This window comes from Argiope bruennichi, chromosome 1 (assembly GCF_947563725.1).
Source record: "Argiope bruennichi chromosome 1, qqArgBrue1.1, whole genome shotgun sequence".
Taxonomy (NCBI): Eukaryota; Metazoa; Arthropoda; class Arachnida; order Araneae; family Araneidae; genus Argiope; species Argiope bruennichi.
This window is the reverse complement of record NC_079151.1, coordinates 71,841,788-71,862,616: the sequence shown is the minus strand read 5'-3', so window position 1 is coordinate 71,862,616 and position 20,829 is coordinate 71,841,788. Positions and strand designations below refer to the sequence as shown.

At 25.9% G+C, this 20,829-nt stretch overlaps 2 protein-coding genes across 2 annotated transcripts in view; one reads left to right on the top strand and one right to left on the bottom strand.

The window, feature by feature from the left end:
- Positions 1 to 1,130: 1,130 nt before the first annotated feature.
- On the bottom strand, positions 1,131 to 13,717 carry LOC129968488 (tRNA-dihydrouridine(20) synthase [NAD(P)+]-like). Its single transcript, XM_056082463.1, has 13 exons — positions 13,428 to 13,717; positions 12,302 to 12,347; positions 9,616 to 9,707; positions 8,718 to 8,761; positions 7,857 to 7,917; positions 7,640 to 7,753; positions 6,488 to 6,645; positions 4,405 to 4,570; positions 3,880 to 4,001; positions 3,368 to 3,535; positions 1,729 to 1,816; positions 1,537 to 1,604; positions 1,131 to 1,341 (listed from the first exon to the last, which is right to left on the bottom strand). The coding sequence occupies exons 1-13, from the start codon at positions 13,533 to 13,535 to the stop codon at positions 1,146 to 1,148; spliced, it is 1,431 nt and encodes a 476-aa protein (XP_055938438.1). The 5' UTR covers positions 13,536 to 13,717; the 3' UTR covers positions 1,131 to 1,145.
- Positions 13,718 to 14,101: 384 nt separating this feature from the next.
- The window catches only part of LOC129968435 (ankyrin repeat and IBR domain-containing protein 1-like), a 32,588-nt gene continuing 25,860 nt past the window's right edge, over positions 14,102 to 20,829 (top strand). Inside the window, exons 1-4 of the mRNA XM_056082326.1 lie at positions 14,102 to 14,335; positions 19,103 to 19,309; positions 19,509 to 19,707; positions 20,505 to 20,561. Of these exons, the coding sequence (XP_055938301.1) occupies positions 19,122 to 19,309; positions 19,509 to 19,707; positions 20,505 to 20,561 (444 nt within the window). The 5' untranslated portion in view covers positions 14,102 to 14,335; positions 19,103 to 19,121. The remainder of the gene's footprint in view (positions 14,336 to 19,102; positions 19,310 to 19,508; positions 19,708 to 20,504; positions 20,562 to 20,829) is intronic.

Here is a 20,829-nt window from a genome sequence, read left to right as displayed (position 1 = left end):
TAATTTTAAATAAGGTAAGTGATTCTATGAAAACACTGACTTCTGTGGGTAGATGATAGTAAAAAATTAAATTTTTATACATCTTCCAGAGTAAAAGTGTCTATGAATAAAATAATTCTTTTACACTCATCTATAATACTCAAAGTTTTATATCTCTAACTAAAAAAATTTAGAGATATGATTATTTTAAAATTTTGTTGGACATCTCACACATTTAGACAGAAGTATTAATTACATTCAAATTGCTATGTAAACATTCACAATATCAAAATTTAACATAGAGAAGTAATGGAACACTAAAAAGGAATAAAAAAAATCTTTGCTTGCTATTGTGTGTACGATTTTAAACTTTCCAAAAGAATGGTTTCTAAGACATGGTGCGTTTCGAAGAGTTGATTATTTATATAATCATAGTGCTGGTTTAGTTGGTGAAGGATATTAACATAGCTTTCCAAGTTTGCAACATCTTTCTAGAAAATGCATTTACAAAATTGTTTATTGATTGCAAATTACAGGATTCTTACTTCCATTGCGAGGGTGAGACGCTATATAAATGATAGAAAAATTGACATTTTGGATTTTTTACTTTTCAAGTTACTCTTGTGCTAGCATACAAATAGTCAATTTATAACCCATTATTCCAAAAAAGACAATGCAAAGAATACTTCAATACACTTATTGACATCCATATATTACTCCTGAACTTACTGGATAGCTGCAATCAAGTCATGATTAGGGTCTAGAATTTTACATCTGAATACTACTTTTGAAGAATTTGTTTCCTGATAAATGTAATTTGAGTGGACAAACGTCGCTTTAATCGAGATAGAAGTTCATCTGTTGCTCTTTATTTAAGAAGTTGCTTTTAATCGTTTGCATACAATATGTTTTCGGTAAGACACAACAGATTTTTGCCTATGAATTCAAGAAATCTGTGTTGATGTCATAAGTGACGAACTGATGGTAAGAAAAATGCAACTTTTACAGGTATCTAAGGTGTTTATTTTGAACAAGTTTTTATTAAGCACTTCAATTAATTCAAAGTTCATATTCCAAAACATGTCTTTTGAAAGTTCAGAATAAAAGACTCAAATATATTTTAAATAATTTATTTATATCATATTTACATAATCTAACAAAATGTGTCACCTCACAGGGACAATATTATTTGTTGAATCATGACAAATATGATTATTCTCCGTATGTGTAAGATCTAGATTATCTTGAACATCTAATTTCTTCTCAGATATTTTATTGTCTTCTTTTGGATGTTTCATTAGACCTAAGATAATTACTGCAGCTAAAGCAGCAGCCTGTTCAGCATTTTTCTTATTCTTTTCCCTAGAAAGCAAAAGAAACCAATTTGGTTATTATTTATAGTAAATTATAATATAATGAGCATCCCCCCTTTTTGTTAATTTTACACAACAATAGTTTTTATTATCAAAATAATTTTAGTAAGGTAATCTTGAATTAATATTATTAAAGAAGAATTCGATATTTTTTATATTTAGGATAAGAATTGATTATACTTACAGACATCGATTTGTGTACCTTTCTCCATTTATTGTAACAACAGATTGAAAACTTTTCTCATATTGATCCTAAAAAAAAAGTTAAGTGTACAAAGTTCATATTTAAGCATTTATTAAATTAATTTCATCCATATAAATGTTATACTAGTAGAGGCATTCTTATACGTCTTTTAGAGAATAATATTGCACTCACTGTTTTATATACTGGTTTATCAAAGTTATTTTCTAGTATCCAGTTCCATAAAACACTTTTGGGAAGATCATCCATGCCATAATTTGATCTGGAAGAATAATACAAACATGTTATGACAACTATTTAGATGTTTACATGATGAAATGTTTTATCAACTACTGGGAAACTTAATATTTATAATTGCATATTTTAATCATGTAAAGATGTATGAGTTATTTTTTTCATAAGTACTTTTACAGTTAAAAGAAAACACTTTTTTTAAATCCATTTTAATTATACAGAAAAACCTGTACTTTATTCTACTTTTTAGGATAATTTTCATCATAGCCAAGGTATTTGCTATATGCTACAACAAGCTTTTGAACTTCATTCTCATGGAAATATGTCTGTCTGATTAAGATCATTTTTGAGGTCATCATCATTATCAAGGCATTGACCATCAAGAAGCTTATATATATATTTTAAATGCAGGAACAAATGGCAATTAAGCACTAAATAATGACTATAAGGAGGGTGATAAAAATATTTCCAGCCAAATGATGAAATGAAATCTTAGGTATGAATTAGCCACATATGGGCAAGTATTGTCATAAAGGAAGGGGGGGGGGGCTTACTTAGCATGCTTTAACCCATTTTTTAATTATTATTCTTCACTATTATGTTTTTTTCCATACACTTTACTCATGCCAATGAATTTCAGCTGCTTTTGCATCTTTAGTTTTCAGAAAACTAATGACAGATCACATTTCATAGTTAACAGGATTTCCAATTGTCTGTGGCATTTTAAATACAAACTGATATAATCACAACCAAATTTTAAACAACAGACGTAAGTATTCAACATGCACGTACAGAATGACAATAGTGGCCAAATTTCAAAATCGTAAGTACTTAAAAAAAAATATCTTGTAGTCTGAGGCATCTAGAAGTTAAATCAGTGGATATGTTCAAGAAACAGCTGATTAACTCTTTAATTGCAATTCCAAAATATCATTCTCTGTAACCCTTCTACTCACTGTTTTGCAATGCACTAAAATACCACTGAAGAGAAGCACCATACTCATAAGTTAAAACCCATGTCTTCGAATGGTTTTTAATTTCACCCCCTCCCCAAACTTTCATATAACATCAGTGGATGAATATTTAGCCCAGACAAATGTGCACCAGAAGCACTTAAATTTATGTTTTTTTGGTTTGATCTTGAACCTAGAACCATCAGGTTATGAATCCAAGACTTTACCAATAGGCCATTGTGGTTTGTCTTAGAATGGAAATGAGATTGTTAGAATGATAAAGAAGTTGGATTATAAAAAATATTAGGAAACACATTATGCAAGTTATAAGATTAATATTAATTTACCTTTCAGGATGGGATAACTTCAAATCCTTAAAGGATTAGAAGCTAAAGGATTAATATTTTCTTTCTACATATTTAAAAAAAAATCTAATAGATAATTTCAAATTTTCTAACATTTATAGACAACTTAAAAAATTAAATTATCTAAACTATATTTGTATATAAAAACCTACAATGCTGATAAAAGGGACTGATGATTTTATAGACAGTGCAATTCATAACACACCTACTTTAAATTATTATAGAAAATGTGCAAGTAATAAAAATACACAGTCAACTAACCGCAAAAACTTCACATCTACTTCATGAATATTTTCATCTGAAATACGCCGTCTTTTCAAAGCCACTTGTAGTTCAATGTCCCTATCCTCTAATCTCTTCAATTTTTCAGATTTTGAATGTATTTCTTGTTTCTTTTTCTTTAAGAGATCACCCAAATTCCACAAATCACTAAATTCAATAAAAAAAAATATTAAATATCAAGTGATTGTAGCATTTGTTTCATGATATATTTATACAGCAAAGTGGTCAGTTTTTAAAATTATCTAAACAAAAATTGATTAAGATACATTAACTTTAGAGTCATTAAATGTATTCAAATATATAGTAACACAGTTATGATTTTAGATAATACTCCTGCAATAATACTATTTAGAGAAGTTCATGTTTTAAATAGCAATGGAATTAATGAAGAATCAAATTTTTAATGTTGCATGATTATATAAAGGTTTGATAATAATGACCTAGACTGTTATTAGAGTGCAATAAAGTACTAGCACAATAAAATTACTGACCATATAACTTCCATTTTTTGTGCACTTAGTAACACCTTTCCTCTATCACTTTCTTGAAGAGAACCGAGCATCTGTTGAATGCAATACTTTGTATTCCAAACATTACTGTCATATTCAATTGCCTGAAACAAGTAGTTTGCGCTGAATATCATAATTAAGTGGGCTATGAAATTCATGTAACAAATTAATAACACATATTACAATATAATCAAGAACGACTATTAGCTATTTTTACCTGACCACATCTCATTTGAAATGTATCACTATTTTTTTTTTATAGAAGATTTAAAATAAAAGGGTTTTAGCTGATAGTTATGAATGCAAACAGCATGTGATAAATCAATGAAACAATTATATCTTTACACAGAATATTAATCTGAGTTTCTATAGTTCTTTTATATAGATATATCTTTATCATGAGTGAAAACTTAAATATACGAAGCAACTACTTATATATGATTTACTTCTTAATTAATTTAGATTCTATATAAAGCCAGAAAGAAGTTAGCAAACAATATCACATACATATTTGATATACTTTTCAATCACATCATCAAGAGGTAGCTTTCCATTTTTACGAAAAATTGAGCAATTCCATTCAGCTTGTCGAGCAATCATCACAGATGAAGCACCAGTTGCTTTGCGAAAAGTTTCAAAATCATCAAAGCAAGTAATTTCACTAGATCCACCACTACAATGTATTTCAGAATTATTATGAAATGAAGGGAAACTGAAATAAAACTCTATAGATAATGTTATATATAGATCATAGTTAGAAAATATATAATTTTATTATCTATGCATATATATATTTTTATAAAAATTGTAAAATAGGAAATGATTTAAAATTCAATTTTAACTTAACATACAAAATATTATTAAACTGAATTTTTAAACCTGAATTATTCTTAATAATAATCATTCTTTCCATAAAAGTAGTTTATATTCAAAGCTTTAACAGCCCATTTAAGTAAAAAACTCATTGATGGAAAAATGTTTTGCAAGACTTTTCTTAAAGGTTGAAATTTTCCCCTTAAGTAACTTTACATTTTTCTTTGATCAATTTATAATTATACTCAATGATAGATATTTCATCTTAACAATATAAAGTGAATAAATATGAAGAATCCGATTTATTAATATTAAAGATATTTTTGATGTTTGTATTTCAAAAAAGTTATTTTGTGGACACTTGCAGGCATGTAACTTGCTGTATACCATTCTCTGTTGAATCTTGGCAGCATGTTTAAAAGGAATTTGTTAAAATTTAAATATATATATATATATATTTAAAAACAAAAACATAGATGGCTCTGACCAACCCAAAAATGTACAAAGTGGATATTCAAAAAAGATCCCCACAATATTTTTTCCCCCATAATATATATTTCTTATCAGCCGAAATTCTTATTTCTTATCAGGAAGAAAGTAGAAAATATATTCTTCATCATACAATGAAGCATTCTTTGATTTAAATTTTCACAAATTGTATATAATGTCATTGCAAGTTTTCTAACTAATTACAAATGCTTCCAATATTTCATTAAAATGATTTATGGAAATGAGTTACAACAATACAGAAATGATAGTTGATACCAGTTTTTTGATAGATCAAATTTTTAACAAGACAATAAAATTCACTCCTTGGTTTAATTATGCTCATCAAAACATTAAAAAACATTTATTTGATCTCTGTATTTTTAGGCTTTTAATGATGCATATTTCTTTATCAGTTCATGATCAATTTTGATAATGAAATTTAAAATTTTCTTTTCCAAAAATGAAAAGCTGAATTAGCCACTAACATTTTTTCTTATGAGGATCAGGCTATTCAAGGATTTTCTTTGATTGTATATTATAGGTAGTGATTTAAAAAATTAATAAATAAAAACTTAGACAAAGCAAGAAGAAAATATTAGCTGATTAACAATTTATAAACCTGATTGATAAGCTAAAGATTTTATAACAGTTTTATGAAGCAAAATATGTCACTTCCCAGTGCACATGTCTGTACAGAATTTTGAGCAATACATGAACGTTTTATTTTTAGATAATTAATATATCATAAAATATTATTGGTTTAACAGTATCAATTCTCTGAATTCTGAGTAAGGAAAAAATTATAAATATTTTGAGAAACAATAATAGTAATAATTGCAAGGATGGTTGGGTAAAGTGGAAAAGAATAACTGCCGATAGAAAAGTTGCTACTGTTTACATTGCTACTCTTTTTTGACATCTCATTGTGAAATTTCAAAAACAGTAAGCTTCCTTTTCATAATAATAGAAACTTTTTACAATTAAAACAATAAGAATCATGAAAATATTAGAGATGAAAAAATAAATGAACTATGTATAGGCATATGTATATAATGAAATATATCGACTATTGCAAACACACCTTTTTTTATTTAAAGCACAGGCAATGATTTTCTAACAAACTATACTTTTATAGTTTCTTTACAAAACTAAACTTAGGTAAAAAAACATTTATAAATTTTACTGCAATATATCTTTTAACCATTGAATATAATTACTCAGAATTAATTATAATATAATCATGGTATAGCTTAGGAATATAATTACAGTAAAATGCATGTTAACTTACTTGGCTATGACAGGAATAGACACGGCTTCAGAAATTGCTTTAATGACATAGTTTCTATTCTTATGCTGCTGTCTTTCAGTAATTGTTCTTCCATGCACTGCAATTGCAGCTACACCAGTGCTTTCAATAATTTTCACCAATTCTAATGTTTTCTCAAGCTATAGAGGAAAAAGAGAGACAATTTCTACTAATAATAAAGCAAAATGTGTCTATATGTGTTAGCACTCTACTAGACAGAATGTTTGATCTAGTTATGATATTTGGCATAGATATACTTTGCAGGATGAGAATGTGCATATTGGAATAATTTTTGGAAATTTTAACTAAAATTAAGCATGATTTGGGCATTTTTCAGGGATAACATCTGAAAACACTTTTGCACAAAATTAATTGTTACGTAACTTTAAAATTTATTATTTTTTCCCTGCATTTTTACAATTTTTTAAAATAATCTTTTGCATCATTTTCAAAAATGGAATTAATTTTTGCATTGAAATTCAAACATTGCTTTATGAAATATTGAAATCTGTAATTTTTTTTTTCAATGCTGAAAGCTAAGAAAGAAAGTTTCTGCTGTTTACAGAGTTTACATGAAGTGTCAGAAAGAGAAATTATATTATCACCAAAGACAACATGCAGTTTCAGACATACCCAACATTATTTTTAATAGCAGCATGATTCAATGTGATTTTATTCCATTAGGAATGCTTCATTTACACAATAAACAGGACAGGTATAAAGTTATTGAAATAACACAATTTTAATATCATAAATTGATTTTTATTAACACATTTAATTAATACCACAATTTTAATATCATAAATTGAGCTTAAAAATATTTTATTGAGAGAATAATAACTATCAAGTTATGGATAAAAGATTGATTAAATACAATTTTGATTAAAAACAATTTTTTTCAATAAAATGTTTGCCATTTTCATTCCATTTCACATAATAAAGCATTGTTGCCACTTTTATAATTATCTTCTACAAAGTCCTAGCATTGACAGAGAAAGTGAATAAAAAATTTGAAATAATGAATTTAATGAAATTTTAATCTCTCGGCAAATATTCAAAACAATGGTGTAGCATATTGTTGAAGAATGCACTTAAAAAATGAATATAGAAATCTATTTTATGGATTCTTTTTACCTCAGGCAGCACTCTGATTTTGCATGTAACTGGACATGATAGACCTTGAGTTAAATTTGTAAGAATGGCTTTAACTTTCTCAGGCTCAGTCAACAAAGCAGCTCCCATTCCACCCTAAATGATAAATAAATAAATGGAGAATCAGAAAACAGATATGTACAGAGAGATATAAAGGCTTTATAAATTAACTTAGTATAATTCAAAAACATAAATTTACTTTGATGGAAAATTCCTTGGGACATCCCATGTTAACATCTATACCTGATACATCATTTTCCCTACAGAAAAAAAAAAAAAACTTTGAGCATGTAATGAATTAAAAGTTATTATTATAAAAAGGCACAACAAAATGATGAAAAAAAATTTTTTTTGGGTTATAATTTCTTTTGGTAAAAGATTAAAAAAACACACAACATCATATCAATAATATTTTTAAAAGCAATACATACAATTCATCAAATATTACTCTAAAATTTTATAATAAGTTCTATATATGTCTATTTTTCGATGAGAAGCAAGTGATAAAAAATAACAAGTAATAATTTTAACTTACTTCCATTGAGCTAAAATAATTCAAAAATTATAAAAGAATGTTGAAATTTACTATAAATTTATTTAAAGATAATTTTTATGAACAGAAAATCTTGATTTTAATTCTGTATAATAATGTTGGTATGCGTTAACATATTTTTATAACATTAGGAATGAATTCCTCATTCTTGCCTGAATATACTTTAAACATTTTTTTTTGTTATAAAATACAGTATTTTTAATATAAATAAAAAAAATTTAGTCTACTTCAAAGTGTATTTCTCAGACTTTAAATTATTTTTTAATAATAATGACTTTGATTAAATAAAAACAATTTTTTATTAAAAAATAAGGAGGAAAAAATTCATTATTTCTTTTCTTTTAAAATAATTTTACCAGCATTTTTCATACCCTAAAAAATAACCAGCATTAAATAAAATCAATAAAAGAAGAAAAGAAAAGTTTCATAATTGCTTTATCAGTTACCTATAACTTAATAAACATCAAATTTATTTTAATTGAAGTTTATAATAATGCAAATACTTACACCATTTTTGCTGCCTTCAAAGCTCTCTCTGGAGAAGCTGTGCCCTAATTAAAAAAAAAAAAAAAGTTGATGACTACAGATTAAAATAAAATTGAAAATCCATAATATATATTTTTTTTCCACTGGAAAATTAAATTAAGCAGAATACTGGTGGGCAGTATAATATATAAGAATTGTACGGTAAATTTAGTTAATTAAAAATGATTACATATATGACATGGAAAAAAGAACCATGAAGAAAAAGAAAAACCAGTACAAGCAAGTATATCTACATTATTGGCTGCTGCTACAAATATAAACGTAATAAATCTTTTTATTTGTACTTAAAATTAAGATACTGAATTGCAACTTTTACCATCAAAATTTAATCTTATGTTTGTAATTAACTTGCATTTTAATTTAGGATTCTATTCAGTGTTGGAATGGTGGTAATTCTATTCTATGTTAATAAAATGAAATGGAGATTTGTTTCAAGATGTCCACAGAATATTTTTACAAACTCATGGAGTCTCTTATCTGAAGAAGATTTGCTTTTAAATATTAGCCAATTTTTACAGAATTTTCTTAGAATAAGATAATAGCACTGATAATGAAAGGAAAATGAAAACTACCTAAATAAAACATGTTTGGAAATAAAAATTAAATTTTATTTTATATTGTGTACATCAAATTGAGGCACTAATTGATTTGATTTACAAGATAAATTCTCTACTTTGAAGCTGTAATGAGATGAGTTTGACAAATCTGAATTGTTTTCTGATAAAGAGGATAATACATTATTAATATATTACTCTCTAAACTTCTATGCTGCAGCAAAATAGGGAACCTGATCTATGTCCCACACTTTAATAAATTATAAATATGAAATAAATAAATAAAAACAAGTAATTTCACATACCAACTGCAAAACCAAATTTGGTTTCTCCTTTGCACATGTCCTGAATACAATGTTTTGATCTTCATCAATAAAATCTATAGTATTTAATACACCTAAAATGAAAATTAATTTGTTATGCAAATGATATACATGACTATAAAGAAAATATATTTACATGTTATATAATAAATTGCATGCTATATAATAAATTGCATGCTACAACTTAATTTATAACTTAATTCACTTAATATATAAATATTTTAAAATCTACTTACATAAATAAATGCATTCTGTTCTATGAAGTAGAGTAACAAATTTTAAATCTATAGCACATCTCACAAAAAGAAAAGTGTAAAACAATATACAGTTGAATGTGGCATAACAGATATACAACAATTGTCATGCGACTATGATATCACATAAATTGTCTTAATTATAATGTATAGAAACAATTAAGATACAGACATACAAGAATAAAAAAAGTTCTGGAAATATTATCAATTTCTATTTGAATGCACAGCATTTCCTATATATATATAAAAAAAATCCTACAAAGCAAAGAAAAAAAGCTAAAAAGAATTTTATTTATATCTTAAATATTTCTTAATCATTTATGTTTTAAATGAGTTTAAATAATAAAGAACATTACCCATTATAAAGGTGCAATTGTGTGAGTCTGTGTTGATGCAATACAAGCCACAGCTATTAAATTTAGTACTAATGTTTCAATTTTGGATAAAGGTGATGCCCACCTTGGTGAATTTTTTCCACAAAATTTTAACTAATTAAAAACTAAGCAAGATTCTGGAATTTTTTTCATGATCACTTCTAAAACTATTTACACATAAAAATAGTTTTTATGCCATTTTAAAATTCAAGAAATTATTTTTTGAATGGTACTAATTTAGTTGCTATAAAATTCTTTGGTCTAGTTTTAATTAAGTTTTAAATATATTTTTAAGTACATCACAATATTTTCATTGTTGTAAAATATAATTATATTTTGTAATACATCAATGTTGAATTATTCTTTCTTTTTTTACCCTTTATAATTTTTATGATCCAATTCCTGCTTTGATTCAGCAAATAGGTTACTGGATGAGTTGAAGTTTAATCAAAACTAAACTTCAAATTTTAAAGGAAAAGGATAGAAAATTAGAGAGAAATATAATAATGAACGTAATGTTTCTAAAATAATACATGTTATATGACTATTAAAATTTGAAAATATTTTGTTGAGAATAAGTTTTTTAGAAAAGATTCAAACACAAATATTATAAAACATATAATGCTGACAAACCACTTATTAATCAAAAACAACTAGTTAAAAATAAATTAATATTGCACACAAATTATTTTTTAATAAAAGTATTTGCTATTACTAATTTCATACTTCCTAAAAAAAGGTCATGAGAAACACTGAATATAAATGAATAGAAACAAGAAAATTTTTAATGAATATTCTAAATAGATGCAAACTATATAAAGAAGAGATAAACAATTTATAAAATATACATATTAGGGAAATAGGAAAGTAATATTTGTTTTTCTAAATTAAATTCAAACATACAAATTTTTAGCAAGTTTTAATTTTTAATCAGAAATTTAATCATCCTCATTATCAACAACCTTTTGTCATCTACTGCAAAAGCATCATTGTGCAAATTTTCAATGTCGGATCAATAAAAATCAATTGGTTTTTGAGCAAAATAATTGGTGGTGGCATTTTGGACATCATTTAAATCTTCAACTTTTTTGCCACTTAGAAAATTTTTTAAAAATCGGAAAAAATGGAAATCCAATAGTGCAAAATATGTCGAGTATGGTAGGCAAGGCAATACTTCCCATCCCAATTTATTAATTTTTTTCCAGGGCTTGTCTTGAGCAGTGCGGTCTTGCATTATTGTGTTGCAGAATAATCGACTTTCTGTTGATAATCCCTGGGCACTTTTCAGTTCAAGACTGATTTATTTGATTCAACTATTCACAATAAAGGTCTACATTCACAGTTTGTCCAGGTTTCAGCAATTCAAAATGAACAACCCAAAAATTATACCAACAGACACACAAAAGTGCATTTTTGGGAGACAGCCATTGCCTTGTGCATTATTCATAGAAAATCTATTTTTCGTCTCAAGTGATAAAAAAATACTTCTGTATTGTGCAGCTGAAGCAATAAGTTGCATATGGTGGATCAGTCAGCTTTGTTTTCTTTAGACAGATTATGCGGGACCCAAACACCCTTTCACTTTCACCCTTAACATATCATTATCTAAAGTTGTTGGCCTCCCTGATTGGTACAAGTTAGAAAGATTGGAACTAGCAGATTTGAACTTAAAAAAAACCCATCTTCAGCATTTATGAACATTTAATGCATTTGGATAAACATGTCAAATGTTTATTGCAGCAACAATTGCATTACTACTCTTGTGAAACTCAAATAGCATACTATGTTGAATATGCATTTCTTCTGGTATTTGGCTGGCCATTTCACCATAAATTGCAAATAAATAAATAAATAAAGATTTAATTATTAATGAATAAACAAGTCACTAAATTTAAAATACCTTTGAAGTACATAATGAGCTGATAAGTGAATAATGAATATCAACATGCGTAGAAATGACATTGCTTTCTGATTCCCCTAATAGAAAAGACAATGTATATACTTGCAAGAAAAATTTTTAATATTAATTTGAATACATACGGTTTTCAATCCTTTGGCATTTTAAAAGTCTGAAATCAATTATCTCCTATGGGGAAAAAAATGAAAAATTAAGTACCAGATTAATTAAACAAGAGTAATTAAAAGTAATTTTGTACTGCATATTAAAAGCAAATGATAATATTGGAAAAAAGTAGAGCATTTAGCCAATGTATCAATAATGGTTTAAAAATTGGTTTTTAAATATTTATGAATATGAATACAAGCAAATTTACACAATATGAAAAACAATGCATAAACAAGCATTTTGTCAAATATAAATTATAGAAATTTTATATATAAAACAAACTCTAGATTCTTTTCTGTATGTATGAACTCATACGCAAATTATTTGTGCACAATATTCAGTTATAAATACTGTAAATTTTTAACTAGGTGAAAATAACAGAAAAATTGAAATGATAAATTCTGATTGCATATGTAGAAATGAGCATGTCAAGAAAAACTACAATTTGTACCAGCAGTATGATCAGAGCTTTTGATAACTGCAACTACTATGAAGGGCTAAAATAAAATACCCTTAAAAAATCAGAATGGATTGATAGAATTTAGAAAATTGAATCAGTAAGTGATTGCTTAGAAAATTATGTTTAGCTTAGAAAAGTTCAGAAACTATAATAAAAACAAAAAAACTTTTTTTGCCTTTTAATTACGCATGGAACTATGACAGTTCAGCTGACCATCCAAGATTAATTCAGAGGTTTAATTCAATAAATTTTTGTTTTCAGATTTAAAGATATATTATAAGTGAACGGAAATAGGGATTTTTCTGAGTTAATGATTATTATCAAACGATTTATAGGTACATTATAAATAAAGGAAGTTGCAGATTTTTATAACTTAATGATTCTATCAATTAATTTCAAAATACTTTATAAATGAGTGGATTAGAGGATTTTTATGATTTACCGATTATTATCTAGATTTCTATCCCCTGATTATTGTTATCAAAGCAATCTGGGCTGCTCAATCATCTACGGAAAATACGGTAGTTAAATTTAAACGGGGGAAAAATGAAAACTCATAAGCGATCTTTAGAAAGAATCGTTCTTTTTTCATTAGAAGGAAGCAAAACATTGATTTTATATTATAAAATATATAAACTTACTTCTGTGTAAACAATATCAGCTCCAAATTCCAGTGCCAACAATCGCATTGGTAAAGTACCAACACGAACCATAGGGGCCATAATAAGTTTATCAGAATACGTCAACATGATATATACATAAAATTAAAAAAAATAATTTCACAAATAAATAATTTCTGTATTAAGAATTAATGAAATAGCAGCAATTATAAAATTAACTAAAATATTAACTTTACATCATATCACTTGAAGTTGAGTATTGCATAGTTTACAATATCTGTCCAAAATAAAACGTGCAGCTGTTAAAAGACGTAAACATTGCAATGTGTTGCCATATATGTATTAAATATAAAATTCGTAAAATGAAATTTATAGCAAATTTCAAAACGAAAATGACTTTTCTAAGAAGAAATTTCACTGATTAAACAAGTTTTACTTTATTTCATTACTTTAGATATTGATTTCTAGAAATAGAGACGACGGAAATTCAAATTATTCTTTTTTAAGAAATCTGTCTTAAAGAGGAACTTTTTGTATAAACAGAAACTAAATTTCTTTTGTTCTCTTTTCTAAATTAAAGGCTATGTTTATATCAATTTAATTCTAATATGGTGGCCCAAGATTGTCACTGAATCAGTGGTACATACTGTAACTTCAATTCCATTGCCTCAAATCATATGATAATGAAAGCGCGTTAGTTTGCGTCTTGCCTTTAAAACCCACTCAATGTTTTGTTTTCAACCAAACACTGACATTTTATGAGGAAAAAAAATTATGTGACTAGTTATATCCTTTGTGTAGCTTTGATTATAGTAAATTAATAATATTTTTTTTGCTATAGTTAATGCTACTCATTTACTCAAATTTTTTTGTATTTCAATAAAAGAATATCTTGTGCAAGTGTCATAAGAATTCGAAGAAAGGTTTCGGTATGTCTTTACAATTTTATTGTTTAAATAAATTATGTGAAATGTAGCAAAATGTACCGTTAAATTTGAAATAAAAAATTCTGGTGTTTTTAAATGATAAAAATTGTATTTGAAGTTTGCGATCATATTTTTTTTTTGTTTACGTAATTTGAAACAATGGAATTTTCTTTACTAATTTTTCTCATATTTCCTTTGTAGTTAAATGCAAATAAAGAATAAAAAACAGTTTTTAAAATCAAGTAATTCATTTTTAGAGTTATTAGAGAAATATGAGCAAGCTTTTGTATATTTTTTGAAATCTAAATGGGTGAATATAAATTCTTTTAATAAGAAGAAAGGCTGTAATGTGCTATCCTCCAAAAGTGAGGACAAACAATGAATATATTTAAAAGAGGATTAAAATTAAAAAATAATTATCCTATATTTGACAGCTTAAAGTTAAATGAATTCATATTTTTGAATATTTTTCATTTCAGTTAATTTTAATTCAACATTTAATAAAATGTGTTCAAATGTATAATGGATTCAATTTTATTTTTTAATTCATTAAATATTTGCTAATTGAAATATTTATTTCAACTAGCATGTTTGTTTGTTTCTTAAATCTAAGCATAGCCCATCATTATTTGTAAGCAATCGTATTACAGTATCACAAAACTAATGATGTTGCTTTTTATATAACACTAGAATTTTAAATATCAACCATTTGCATTTAACTGGCAGCTCTCAAGTATTGTTCTCGATAATGCATTGTTTGATATTTCTTAATTCCTCTAATTAAAATTAAAAAGGTAGAACAGAAGAATTAGGTACCAGATTTCTCAACAAAATGCTAACCAAACTTATCAAAACTAACCATTTTAATTAATATGATAAGAAATTACAAAAGAAAAAAAATATATTTGGTGAGGTATTGTCCACAAACAACTCTTTGCCATTTGTCACTCTGTACCTGACTCTTCAAACATGGTGAAAAGAAAAGAAAAAAAAAAAAACCCCTAGTTATAAGAAACCACGGGTTAATTTTTAAAAATAAAATCAACGAAGTATAGATAATTTTTAATGCATTTTTATATACTATGAAAAGTGATGAACTTAAATCTTTTGTTTAGCTTTCAAAAAATAAATACTCCGAAAGCAAACCTTTTACAATTTTACTTGCAGCATTTAATTATATTTCATTTAAGAATAATTTTAAATGATTACTTAGCAGAACTTTAGATATAAATGAACAATAGAGATGAAGCCTTCTTTTATTTAAATATTTAGTTTTAGTTTATTTTGTGTGATGTATAGATAGAGAATTCTTTTTATTATTTTTTCATTTAATTAAATAAGCAGTTTTTAAAATTTGACATTATGGATAAGTGTGATTTTGCATTGTAAATTCTGGTTCAATGAGAAGGGAAAAAAAAAATGTTTCTACTTCCAGGAATTTATTTCATAAATGAGCCTTTGTGGATCTAGTATATTTTGATTAAATGCCATTAACATATATATATTGATTAGTTGATATCATAATAACAAAACCAATAAAATGATTCTAGATTTTGTATCTGTCATTTTTAGTAAGGACTTGTTTTGTATTTAGGGTTATATTTTTCAATATTTAATATAGCAGTTCTATATACAACCTAAAATTGCCATGAAATTACAGAAGTCATTATAATAAAAAGTAACTTTTTCTCTTGTTATGTTTAGCAATATTTTCCTGCACATTCAGTTTTTTTTAAATCCATTTGTGAATCTAAATAATGATAAACTTCTAAAAAAGTATTTCAATATAACTACATAATAGAATACATTCTTTATATCAGTATTTTTATCGATATTAATGTAATGATAGATTTTTTATCATCATGAAAACTTCTACCATCTCATCTAATACAATAGGCTCATTGTTATAAGTACTAAGTGGCTATTGTAGGGCAAGTAAAAAAAAGTGCTGTTAAAACTTCTGCTGATTATTTACCTTTTTTGAAGGGACATCGTTCATCATATCACATATCTGAGTGGCCAAATTATTATGTCCTCATGGTACTTATATTTAGGATGACCATTATGTTGTTGCTATTATAGCTATAAAATGGGAATGCCCAGTGAAGCATCAATTGTGCTGTGTTGCATAGGAAGAAATGTGCCAAAAACATTATTGAACTGAAGCTGAAAGTAGGATGATTGTAGGCATTTGAAGCGTCGGAGTGAGTATCAGCAAAACAACTGCATTCTTGAAGTGGTCGAGAGCTGCAGTTATTAATGTTTACAAAAATGGACTATGAAACAGAAAACTAAATCTTTGCATAAAGCTTGTGGTCGTTACAGGCTACTGAATGCTCAATCTGAAAGAAGACTTGCTAAAATGTCATCTCAATCAAGGGGCAACCATCAGTCTTAATCAAGCGAGAACAGATGAGTTGGAACAGTTTTGACCCTTTGCTCCAACTTAAGTTGAATTAAATATCTCGTATTGTCATTGTTTTTTTTTATCAGATATTGTTAATAAAGTTATATAATAGATATATCAGATAATGTAAATAATGTTAATAAAGAATCAAATCTTTAGTGAAAATACTAAATATTTTATCATTAAATGATATACAAATATATATATAATATATATATTTAGTTTGTAAGTTCATACTGATCAATGTGAAGGAGATAATATGTATGTTACAATGCAACATGAACTTTACAAAGCCAATTGTAGAGTGGTTTGGTAGCAAGATGAAATGCAATTCACTTACTTCTTTTAAGTATACATTTAACTTTTATTTTGCACTATGATTGAATAGAAAGATAGAATTACCATAGAGAAGCTAATTTCATTAAAAGAGCTTTTTTACACCTTTTATCCTGTTTTTTTTACTATTAATTTATACCATTAAAGCATATTTTTGTAACAGGAAAAAAAAAAGAGTTTTATCTTGAACTATTTAAAAAAACACTTAATGCGCAATTTATTACACATGAAAATGTTTCTGATTGAAGCACTACTTAGGTTGAACACACACTTATTAACTGAATTAATTATTACAAAAATTACTGAAAATGAGAAGAAAAAATAACAAAAAGAGAAGGGGAGTAATGGCAGAAAGAATTTTACATAATTCCTTCTGTCTTTATTTCCTTTATTGAAAAGCTGAAATTGAATCCATCTGAAATAGGTAAAGTTGAGCCTGGAATCTACAAAGCATTGAGAGAAGAGTGAATGGGAATGCTGAAATATCAAGAGGATTGAAGAATGGAAAAAATAACTTCCTGAGAAATCCATGACAGGCTAGAAATGAATTTTTAGTTTAAAAGAATAAATTGAAACATCATATTAAAAAAATAATGTTTGAAAGTTTAATTTCTTCTTCCTAGATTTCACTATTCATGAAATATAATTACTTAAATATAATCAATGTAAATGAATGAGGCCAAACGTTAAATAATTGCAAAATGTTTTGATTTTTGTTTATCTTTCCCAATATTTTTTTTATCCTAATAACTTGGAAAATCAACTTTTTTCTGTTTTTAAAATTTTAATTTCAATTATTTGTTAATTTATATTTTAAATGTCAAATTTTACTGTCCTACCAATACCTCTCAGAAAAGAACACACTTTCCATTCATAGTATACTGGATTTTGTGCTTTGGTTTTAGTGTCCCAGGTTATTAAAAAAAATCAGATTATTTTTATTTTGTAATCTTTTACTTTTTATTTTGTCCTATCATTAACTGTGCAAATTTTTGATTGATTTCATTATATTTGAAATATTTTTCCTACTTTTGTAAAAGTTTGTATAAATGTTTTTTGTACTACTAGTATTTAAAATTCTTTTTTCATAACTACAATGGTTTCTAAAATTTTTTTTGACAGAATTATGACATATAAAACCTTATATTTAGTTCTTGGTAAAGTTTTGATAAGATTATGCAAAGTAATGACAGTAAAAAGTATTTAATTTAAATTAAGGATTGATTAAAATGATTGGGAGCAAAGAATTTTTGTAATATAGTTTTTATTACTGTTGAAGTGTTAATTTAATATTTTACCATGTGTCCCAAGTTAATTTTTAATTAAAAAAATGACCTTATTACAATTTTAATTCTAATCATGAGATTAGAAAAAATTAAGCAATATTAATTGTTTTTTGCTGAATATTAGAAGATACTTTGTTTTATTAATAAACAAAGAATGAAATATTTCTTAATAATAGACCTTAGAATATAATGATAAAATGTTTGCAATTAATCTTAATTACTGTCAATTTTTTTTAGTATCAAAATTTTAGTTTGATTTAAACATTAAATGGTTGTGGGTAGATTTGTTTTGACAAGCAAAATTTACTCTGTTTGTTCTAAATTTAACATGAGTTGCAATTTTCAAAATGTTCTTTATTTGAAATAAAATCAAATATATATAATTTGAATAGGTTATATAATGATCATATCAAATTGAGATTTATTTAATATATTTATGAGTAATACTCATATATTCTCATTGTTTCTGACTTACCTTTAAATATGATCTCTTCATAATAGCATTATATAATTTTTAAAATTTTAGGATTTCTGTATGATTAATACCTCTTAATCTGCTTAGATAGTCTTACATATTTTTTTCCTTATATTCCAACTATATGTGACAATAATAATAATCACAGTTTGTGTGAATTAAATAAGCATTCTGAAGTGATATTTATTATTATTTAATGTGTAATTAATTTTAAGAGTAAATATTTCGAAATAGATATTTTAATTCTGCAAACCTTTTTCTTACAGTATTTTGTACAACAATAAAATGGGCAGCTCTTCTAGTAAATTTCGAAGATATTTGCAAAATGGTGAGGAATATGCTGCTCTTCAAGTATTTCAGCATTCACTGGAATTACAACACAGTTTAGATCCGAATTCTTCTTATGGGGATTCTTTAAAGCACAATACACCCCTTCATCTAGCTGCTCTCCATGCTATGAAGCCATTACTTAGGTATAAATTTTTATTCTTCTATCTTTTAATAAATTTTAATAAAACTATATTTCATATTATATTTTATTATATTAGATGTAATTGATGTTACTTTTTATATTTCATTCTATTTTTTAATGTAGAAAATGATATCGACTAAATGCAAGTTGAGTGATTTTGGAATTTTAATTAATTCATTCTTTTTTTATATACATTTTAGGATATTTTTACATGACTTGAAAGGAAATCCTAATAAAAAGAACGCTGTTGGAGAAACACCATTGCATTTGGTATGCCAAGTAGATGATACTAGACCTCCAATAAACCAAGACAAGAGAGCTGCTTGCTTAAATTTGCTCCTACAGTGGCGGCATCCTACAAACAGCGAAAAGAAATTGAAACTTGATGCTGTGGATAACGTATGTGTCTGCTTTTTATTTAATTTTTGAATTATTTTAAAGAAAAACATTGAATATTATATGGGAATAGAAATTTGTTTTGTTTGATATGCATTATTTTTTAAATTTTAAAAATAATTCAGGATAAAGAATAATATTAAATAAAACAAACTGATTTAAATGTACTTTGCTAAATTGCTTTTTACTTATTTAAATTTGTATTTGTATTTGCTTTGCACTTATTTAAATTTGTATTTGTATTTGCTTTACACTTATTTAAATGTTTTTAATCAAGGATGTCAAACTTAGCCACTTGCTTGAGTCAAATAAAACCAAATCTATGTGGTCGACAAAGAAACAAAATAATTCTTATGGAAAAGTAAATTTGTTTTGAAGCACTGTATAAAGAAAAATTATATTAAAATGAAGCTTTTTTTCTTATGCATGACATTTTTTTTCCTTACATATTTTTTGGTCTTGCCTGTAGGATTGATTTAAGATCAGGCCTTCTGGATCTGATGGGAGATTTATTTCCTTTCACATGCATACAAATAATTGCTTTCTTTGATGAGTGTTTCCAAATATTTAAGAAGTTTCATACGCTATAAATTTTGAGTGCTTTCATATGCCAATTACATATGCATAAATTCATGCCAATTTTTGCTAATTCTTTACTTGTTTGCCAAATATTGCTATGTTGTTCATCTTATTGCATATTAATTTCCTTGAAGGTAAATGTCTTATATTTCTACACTGAATTTATAAGAGAATTTTAGTAGTATATAATTCTTTTATTCCTAGTATTTTTTTTCTCTTAGGAAGGGAATACTGCATTACATTATGCTGCTGGTGGTGGTTTAAAACAATGTGTTGAGGTATGCTATCTTTATTGATGTTTTTATGTATTAATTTTAATTAATTTAGATTACTATAAATGTCATGATATAGCATTGATTTTAAATAAAGATTCTTTTCTGAAAATTTATGTTAACCAGTGTCAGCAATTTTTTAAAAATAAAATGTTTGTAATTGTTAAATGTCCATAGGTTTTGCATTTGTTAATAATTACCAAATGTCAAATACTTTCTTTATTCTGAAAAATTTTGAAGTGCATGCATACTTTGAAAGTTAACTTTGTTTTAT